The following is a 9652-nucleotide window of genomic DNA, read 5'->3' as shown; positions in this document are numbered from 1 at the left end:
CGATCTGCGGCCATCGCCAACATGGGGGGGCATATGACCCCCCCTGGGCGATATGCCGCGATGCCTGCTGAAGGATTTCAGCAGGCATCCAGCTCCGGTCCCCAACCGGCTAGCGGTGGGGACCGGAATTCCCACAGGCGTATGGATATGCCCTCGGTCCTTAAGGACTCGGAATGCAGGGCGTATCCATACGCCCTATGTCCTGAAGAGGTTAATCTATCTATCTGTATATACACAAACACACACACACACCGATAAATCATACCATTAAAAGGAGTACTCCAGGATCTGAAAACGTATCCCCTATCCTAAGGAAGGTATGAAGGAGGGGTTTGGGTTCATAGAGAACTGGGCCAATTTCGATGTCTGATACCGGCTCTACCGTATGGACGGGCTGCACCTCAATGGGGAGGGTGCAGCTGTGCTTGGGAAGAAGATGGCTAGAAGGGTGGAGGAGTGTTTAAACTAGGGACTGGGGGGGGGGGGAACCTACAACGTAGAAGGGGAAGATAGTGTAGATCAAGATGGGGGAGTTATTAATGTACCTGGGGGTGGAGCGGAGGGAGGGGTTAGAATAGTTAATAGGGATAGGCTTCATAGGAAGAAAAAAACATACACCATTGAATTGCATGTTGACTAATGCCAGAAGTCTGCCCAATAAAACAGAGGAACTGGAGTGGTTGATGTCTGAGGAAAAACGATGGCATAGTGGGTATAACAGAGACTTGGTTGGACGATAGCTGTGACTGGGCGGTCAACATACAGGGTTATAGTCTATTCAGGAAGGATCGGACAAAACGAAAAGGTGGAGGAGTGTGTCTATGTGAAATCTGAAGTCTGAAGGCCGCACTGCGGGAGGATATATGGGAGGGAAACGATAATGTGGAGTCATTACGGGTAGAAAAAATCTGATAGGGGTTTGCTATAAGCCACCAAACATAATGGAAGAGGCAGAAGATAAAATTCCCCATTATCACCTCATTGTTTATTTGCCTAAATAATTTAACTATCCTGATATAAACTGGGAGACTGAGACCTGTGAATCTCATAAAGGAAACAGGTTTCTGACTATAACTAAAGACAATTATCTGTCCCAAATGGTGCAGGGCCCGACCAGAGGGGGCGCCCTACTAGACTTAATATTAACCAACAGACCTGACAGAGTAACTAATGTGCAAGTAGAAGTATACCTAGGAAATAGTGATCATAATACAATACATTATAACTTGTTCTTCAATAAGGGAATCTCTCAAGGGGCCACAAAAACAATGAACTTTAGGAAGGCAAAGTTTGATCAACTCAGAGAAGCCCTTAACAATATAAATTGGGATAATGTCCTCAAAAACAAGAATACTGACACTAAATGGGAGACTTAAAAATATCTTAAATTCTCACGGTAAGATGTATATACCTTATGGGAATAAAAGGGTCAGAAATAAAAGAAAACCAATATGGATGAATAAAAATGTTAAGGGGGCAATAAATGACAAAAATAAAGCATTTAAACTATTAAAACAGGACGGCAGTGAACAAGCATTAAAAAGCTATAAAGAAAATATTTAAATATGTAAAAAAACATAGACAGAAAAACTCAATGCCAAAGAGAGTAAAACTAACCCCAAAATGTTCTTTAACTATATAAATAGCAAAAAGGTAAAAAATGAAAGTGTAGGCCCTTTACAAAAATGACAAGGAAGAAATTATAAATGGGGATTAGGAAAAAGTAAATATATTAAACAAATTCTTCTCCACTGTATTCTCCGAGGAAAATGAAATGCCAGGTGTAATACAGCCAGATAAGGTAAACTCCCCAGTACAGGTCACCTGTCTAACACAGGAAGAAGTACAGTGCCCCATACAAAAAATCAAAATAGACAAATTGCTAGGCCTGATGGCATTCACCCCCCGTGTTCTAAAGGAATTAAGTAATGTAATAGACAGACCCCTACTTAATATTCAGGGACTCTATAGTAACAAGGACTGTTCCCCAAGACTGGCGCATTGCAAATGTAGTGCCAATATTTAAAAAGGGGTCAAAAGGTGACCCGGGAATTATAGACCTGTTAGTTTAATCTCCGTTGTATGTAAATTGTTTGAGGGTTTTCTAAGAGATGCTATTTTGGAATATCTTGATAAAAATAAATGTATGACCCCATATCAGCATGGCTTTATGAGGGATCGGTCATGTCAAACTAACTTGATCAGCTTTTATGAGGAGGTGAGCTCCAGACTGGACCAGGGGCAATCGCTGGATGTCAAATATCTGGATTTTTCCAAAGCATTTGATACGGTGCCACATAAAAGCTTGACAGGAAACAGAGGGTGGTTATTAATGGTACTTATTCTGATTGGGTGACTGTTACTAGTGGGGTACCACAGGGGTCAGTCTTGGGTCCTGTTTTAATTAATATCTTCATTAATTACCTTGTAGAGGGGTTAAATAGTAAAGTAGCAATCTTTGCAGATGATACTAAACTCTGTAAAGCGGTAAACTCTATAGAGTACAGTGCACTGTTACAAATGGATCTGGATAAGTTGGAGGTTTGGGCTGAGAAGTGGCAGATGAGATTCAACACTGATAAATGTAAGGTAATGCACATGGGGAGGAAAAATCCTGGCTGGGATTATGTATTAAATGGAAGCTCACGTGGGACATCTGACGTGGAAAAGGACTTGGGAGTCTTCGTTAAAAGTAAATTTAGCTGTAGTGACCAGTGTCGGGCAGCTTCTGCCAAGGCAAATAAAATCATGGGGTGCATCAAAAGGGGCATAGATGCCCACGACAAGGAAATAATTCTACCACTGTACAAATGACTAGTCAGACCACACATAGAATACTGTGTACAGTACTGGGCACCAGTGTACAAGAAAGATACAGTGGAGCTGGAGAGGGTTCAAAGACGGGCAACCAGGGTAATACGGGGAATGGGAGGACTACAGTACCCAGAAATATTATCAGAATTAGGGTTATTTAGTTTCGAAAAAAGAAGGCTTAGGGGCGACTTAATAACTATGTATAAATATATCAGGGGACTGTACTGAGATCTCTCCCATGATCTATTTATACCCAGGACTGTATCTATAACAAGGGGGCATCCTCTACGTCTTGAGGAAAGAAGGTTTCTACACCAGCACAGATGGGGGTTCTTTACTGTAAGAGCAGTGAGACTGTGGAATTCTCTGCCTGAGGAGGTGGTCATGGTTAAAGGGGTACTCCGCTGCACAGCGTTTGGAACAAACTGTTCGAGTACCCCTTTTTTTAAAATCAACTGGTGCCAGAAAGTTAAACAGATTTGTAAATTACTTCTATAAAAAAATCTTAATCCTTCCAGTACTTATTAGCTGCTGAATACTACAGTGGAAATTCTTTTCCGTTTGAAACACAGAGCTGTCTGCTGACATCATGAGCACAGTGCTCTCTGCTGACATCTCTGTCCATTTTAGGAACTGTCCAGGGTAAAAGGAAATCCCCATAGCAAACATATGCTGTTCTGGACAGTTCATAAAATGGAGAGATGTCAGCAGAGAGCACTGTGTTTGTGATGTCAGCAGACAGTTCTGTGTTTCAAAAAGAAAATAATTTCCGCTGTAGTATTCAGCAGCTAATAAGTACAGGAAGGATTAAGATTTTTTAATAGAAGTAATTTACAAATCTGTTTAACTTTCTGGCACCAGTTGATTTAAAAAGAAAAAAAAGCTTTTCACCGGAGTACCCCTTTAACGCTGTAAAAGAATTTAAAAGGGGTCTGGATGCATTTTTGGAGAATAAAAATCTTGCAGGTTATGGATTCTAGATCTATAGGGACAGAAGGTTGATCCAGGGATTTATTCTGACTGTCATATTTGGAGTCAGGAAGGAATTTTTACCTTTTTTTTGCCTTCCTCTGGATCAACTCAGTAGGGACTCATTAGGGTTATAGGTTGAACTTTTTTCAACCTTATGAACTATGTTACTATGTAAGGTATAGACTCCACAAGACCTCTGTAGGTGTCCTGTGGTATCTAGCACCACTACATATGCAATAGAACCTTATAGGCCTGTAAGATGTGTGGTGCAGCCTCTATGACTGGACTTGTTTTTTAACCCCTTAAGGACTCGGGGTTTTTCCGTTTTTGCATTTTTGTTTTTTCCTTCTTACCTTTAAAAAAATCATAACTCTTTCAACTTTGCACCTAAAAACCCATATGATGGCTTAGTTTTTGCGCCACAAATTCTACTTTGTAATGATGTCAGTCATTTTACCCAAAAATCTATGGCGAAATGGGAAAAAAATCATTGTGAGACAAAATAGAAAAAAAAAAAAACGCCATTTTGTAACTTTTTTGGGGCTTCCGTTTCTACACAGTAAATTTTGTGGTAAAAATGACACCTTCTCTTTATTCTGTAGGTCCATACGAATAAAATGATACCCTACTTATATAGGTTTGATTTTGTCGTACTTCTGGAAAAAATCATAACTACATGCACGAAAATGAATACGTTTAAAATTGTCATCTTCTAACCCCTATAACTTTTTTATTTTTCCTCGTATGGGGTGGCATGAGGGCTCATTTTTTTGCGCCGTCATCTGAAGTTTTTAGTGGTACCATTTTTGTATTGATCGGACTTGTTGATCGCTTATTATTCATTTTTTCATTATATAAAAAGTGACCAAAAATACACTATTTTACACTAAATACACTATTTTACACTAAATACACTATTTTTTTGGCGCGTACGCCATTAACCGTGCGGTTTAATTAATGATATATTTTTATAATTTGGACATTTTCACACGCGGCGATACTTATTTTTATTAACACAGTTTTTTTTTTTTAAATGGGAAAAGGGGGGTGATTCAAACTTGTATTAGGGAAAGGGTTAAATGATCTTTATTCACTTTTTTTTGCAGTGTTATAGCTCCCATAGGGAGCTATAACACTGCACACACTGATCTTTTACATCGTTCAATGGTTTCTCATAGGAAACCATTGATCGATGATTCTGGATCTCAGGCACTGAGCAGTCATTCGGTGATCGGACACCATGGAGGCAGGTAGGGACCCTCCGGCTATCTTGTAAGCTGTTCGGAATGCCGCGATTTCATCGCGGCGATCCTGAACAGCTCCCTGAGCTAACCGGCAACATTTTAGTTTCACTTTAGACGCGGCGATCAACTTTGAACGCCGCGTCTAAAGGGTTAATAGCGCGCGGCACCGCGATCGGTGCTGTGCACTATTAGCCACGAGTCCCGGCCTAAGGCAGACAGCTGAGGAAGGCATCTACCCCGAAACGCGTCCCTCCTGTACCGTGATATGGCTTAATAAATCTCCACTTTTGCAAATTGGTGAGTGCTGGGTACCATCTTTATTACTATTTACCTATTTTTTTTAAGCAACATTTACACTTTAAGTATTCTTTTTTTGTTTGTGTAACCTTGGAGTATGGGTGCGTTAGGATCTGTCCTTCATTTCACAGAGATCCTATTAATTTCAATGGGCGGCACTGTGTAATGCTTTACTTACCCTGTGGTGTCACAGCTTGAAAACTGAACACTTACTCTCTCTCAGTGACCCACAGATTAAAGCTGGCCCCATCAGGAGGACACTTTGTGATCAGCTTATTGTCAGGGAACCTTTCTAATAAGTAAGAATTGTCTAAAGCAGAGAAGCCCTTTAATAAAATTGGAAATATATATAATACTATCACTGATCAATATACTGATAAATATATATAATACAAAGAAAGATGGTATGAACATTATCTTCACTGAAACCTATGCTGTGTACTGTACCCTCATATTGTTTATACATTCATACAAGAACACAACTGACATTTACCATAACAACATTTATTATAAAACCTATCATTATGATTCTGCATAGACAAATCAATGGTAAAGATTGCCATTTTTAGGTGTCCTCTTTTTTAGATTTAGACACAATTTCATTTATTTTTCCTAGTTCTCCAAATGACATTGTGGCGGAGCCTCTGTTGGCTGGCTTTGCCTGAAAGTACAAAATAAAAGAGAGTCAGTTAGCAATTTTCTTGTGAAGCACTTGGACTAAATTGAATAACCACACAATTTCATCGTAGGCACTACGTATAATGGAAGCAAGGTGGTTTTATGGACTGAAAAACACGGAATTCATTTCACAAGTGCGATAAATGTTTCAGTTGTTTCATATTAGAGACAAACAGAAAAGTGTAACCTGACTGAGTACTCATTTATAGGTTGATGTAGATAAGACAACACGGACATAAGGAAAAGCAGTTATCATTTTGCCTGAAATATTGTGTGCACTCTATGAAAATGTGACGAAAAGTTTTTTCATTATGTGATGGCAGCCCAGGACTCATTTGGTACTGGATTTTAATGCAACCACGAACATCATCTGCACAGAGTTTGCATCTTTCCAGTTCCGGCTAAGCCTGTCTTTACCTGGAGCAAAGATTCATTGGCCCTTATTTACTAAGAGTGGTTATTTTCAGAGTGTTTTTTTAGTTCCCGACTATTTTTTCTCACACGCATTTATCAATGTGTTGCACATGACGGGAAAATACTGACGCACAGTGAAAAAAAGTGTTGCATGGGAAAAATAAAGCGTAAAGCAAATAAATAAAGCAAAGTAACTCTGCACCAGGACGTAACTTTACATTCATGGTCGTTAATGGGTTAACAATAAAAAAATTAAAAAAATTAATGATATAAAAAGCTACTAAGGAGACAAAGTAACAGGTTTTTCAAAAAACTCACACTTTTTAACAGATTAACCACACCTCAAGGCAGTCGGGTTTTCAAGTTCAGTAATTCACTATTTTGCTGGTGGTTTTTTTTAATACAACTGTCGGGTTTTCAGGAAAATGTCGGGAACAGGTCACTAATTATGCAAACCACGCCCCTTTAGTCGGGTTAAAAAAAATACTCAGAGTAATTGGAAAACCGTCGGGTTTTTACCAGTGAAATGTGTCGCAGAAAGTGTCACAGAGGACGTGCAACACAAATTGTGTCTTATAACCCGATAAAAAGAGTCGGGTTCATGTTAGTAAACTAGGGCCATTGTATCTCCCTTAAAGGGGTACTCCACTCCTAGATATATTATCCCCTATCCAAACGACTCATGGACAAAAGGTGACAATAGACAAGACCTGCTTTATTGAATAAGAAATGTTACTTAATATTCTCTGTGACCTTCTTAGAAGTAATTCCACAGGGAGGGGGAGGCTGATCTCTAAGCAACAGATATTTTGTGGGCCTCTGTTAGCCCTGAAGCCGGCGGTCTGAAAATAAATGTTCAGAACCCCGGAATGCTGGCCAAGAGATTGCGAGGGGTCCCAGCCTTCTGCCCCCCCCCCCGCGATCAGACATCTAGGGGAGGAGTAGTGGAGTATCTATTTAACCCCTTCTGCACAATGGAGGCGGAGCTGGTGTTCTGAGCTTCCCTGCCTCCATCCTCTCTGCTCTCATATGTCCGCCCACCGGATAAATATTCAGAGTCTTCACCCATGTGAGCACGAAGTGGAATGGGACCACGGATACAGATGAGTAAAACATCATTTTAATTTGGTTTCTGGACACTATAACCCTGTGTATTGGGTTTAGTGCGCGTCAAGTGCATATGAATTAGGGAAATTAGATTGTGAGCCCATGGGAAACAAGGACTGATATGAGTGATGACAATGTTTCACAGTGCTGCTGAATATGTTGCTGCTATTCAAGTCACAAGAAATATGTAAATGATACAAGGATTTTCCTGTGTTCATAACAGCAGCTGCTTAAACATACAATAAGTAAAAGTAAAACATAATACCTGTGATTCATGAGGTTTCCATCCGATCATACAGTAGATCTGAAATGTGGCTGGTACGGACCCATCCTCCTCTCCATACATCTCTACAGAATAAGGAAACTTATATTAGGGACATATTTGCACAGTAGATCAAAGGAAGATGAAACGCAGTCTGATTTCCATTAGAGATGAGCGATCTCGGTTTGTGCTTGTCTGGAAAATCTCTGCTCTAGTTCAACATTTCATTGATTAGGCAAAAACTTCAGGGATTTTAGTTAATTCTATAGGAGAATAATAGATTTAATGCTAAACATACTAAACCTGTATCTACAGTTATGATTTTGGTATTATCTCCTATCAAACATTTAACCTCTAAATAACACAGCCTAGTTTACATTTATTTTTTTCATCTCTGCATTTCAAAAGTCAAATTTTTATTTTTCAGTTGAAATAACCACATCAGGGCTTTGTTAGTTTTTTTTTTTTTTTTTGGCAAGCATTTGGGGTTAGGTGTGTTTTGTTTTACTTTTCTTTTAGGGAGGAAAAACTAGTCAAAGTAGGAAAATATACTAATGATGGTGTTAGCAAAAAAAATGCTTAATGTGGGAGATCTGTGCTGTACACATAAAATCTACTTTAATGAATAGTATGTAGAAATAAATCAAAGTATGAATAAGTAACGCTGCAGGGCTTTTGTTGAAAACAAGATACTGCTCACTATAAAAAATATAAAATCACCTAAAATCAATAGGATGCCCATAACACAAGAGAGTTGCCTTAATATAAATCGGGATTTTCCTAGCTACCATGACGGAAAATCTAAGTTATATGAAGACAGGAGGCGAGTATCTTGCATTAAACCTTTCTTTTTAATGCCCATAGCAGAAAATTACAGAGAATTTATTTCATTAACATTTAAAATTTTCATTAAAACTACAACTCCCAGCAGCCCCTGGAGTCCCCTCCCCTGGGACGGAGACCCTATATAAGGGGCTGGCTGGACCTCCTCTTCCTCTTTCTTTCGTGCGAACTTCGGAACAGCGCACGGCATCTTGATACCCCGGATACACTCCGACGACAACGAACTCCATCTCCGGAACTGGACGTCAGGGCCAACTGGGCCCCCAGCAACTGTGTTTCAACAGGAACAAACAGAACAGCTGTCACTCAGGGACTTCTCATACTCTGCTGCATAGATGCAGGTTCCGCTCTTCAATATCCTGAAAGGAAAAAACACATCGTAACAGGGTTGGGAAGGGAGGGAAGATACTCGCCTCCTGTCTTCATATAACTTAGATTTTCCGTCATGGTAGCTAGGAAAATCCCGATTTATATATCAGACAGGAGGCTCATATCTTGCAAGTTTAAAGCTAAACAAGATTAATCAGAAAACATGCGAACATACACGTTCAGAGGACAGACACAGAAACGTGTTCCTGGGGCCGAAAATAGAACTGTCGAAAAGTCGTCTCAGACGACCAATCGGCAGCTAACAAAAGGTCCGTAAGCGAACCCCCTGAAGTAACTACCTTGGTGGCCATAGCCCCCCTGGAAGAGTGGGCTCCAAACAGCGAGACATCAATCCCAGCCAACTCCATGGCTGACCGCACCCACCTGGCCAAAGTGGCCGAGGCTACCGGAAGATGCGGTCTGACATAAGATATCAATAATTGATAGTGATCTTCCGATCGCAAAGACGCGGTTCTCGCTTCGTACTCTTGTAGACAGTGTACTACACACAATCGTGGGTGGTCCGGGAAAAAGGGGTAAAAGACGGATTGAATTCCTGTCTTAGTTCTGCGAACCACCGAAAAACGAACCCCTTCCGGCGAAAACTGTCGCCTGGAAATATCTAAAGCTTTAACGTCAGATACTCGTTTTA

At 40.2% G+C, this 9652-nt stretch overlaps 1 protein-coding gene across 2 annotated transcripts in view; it reads right to left on the bottom strand.

The window, feature by feature from the left end:
* Nucleotides 1-5633: 5633 nt before the first annotated feature.
* Nucleotides 5634-9652, bottom strand: part of NDUFAF5 (NADH:ubiquinone oxidoreductase complex assembly factor 5) — a 78186-nt gene continuing 74167 nt past the window's right edge. For both annotated transcript variants that reach the window (XM_056567891.1, XM_056567892.1), the window contains 2 exons: nt 7792-7874; nt 5634-5988 (listed from right to left, as the gene is read on the bottom strand). In XM_056567891.1, the coding sequence (XP_056423866.1) occupies nt 5893-5988; nt 7792-7874 (179 nt within the window). In that variant the 3' untranslated portion in view covers nt 5634-5892. The remainder of the gene's footprint in view (nt 5989-7791; nt 7875-9652) is intronic.

This window comes from Hyla sarda, chromosome 3 (genome assembly GCF_029499605.1).
Source record: "Hyla sarda isolate aHylSar1 chromosome 3, aHylSar1.hap1, whole genome shotgun sequence".
Lineage (NCBI taxonomy): Eukaryota > Metazoa > Chordata > Amphibia > Anura > Hylidae > Hyla > Hyla sarda.
This window is presented reverse-complemented; position numbering and strand designations above follow the sequence as displayed.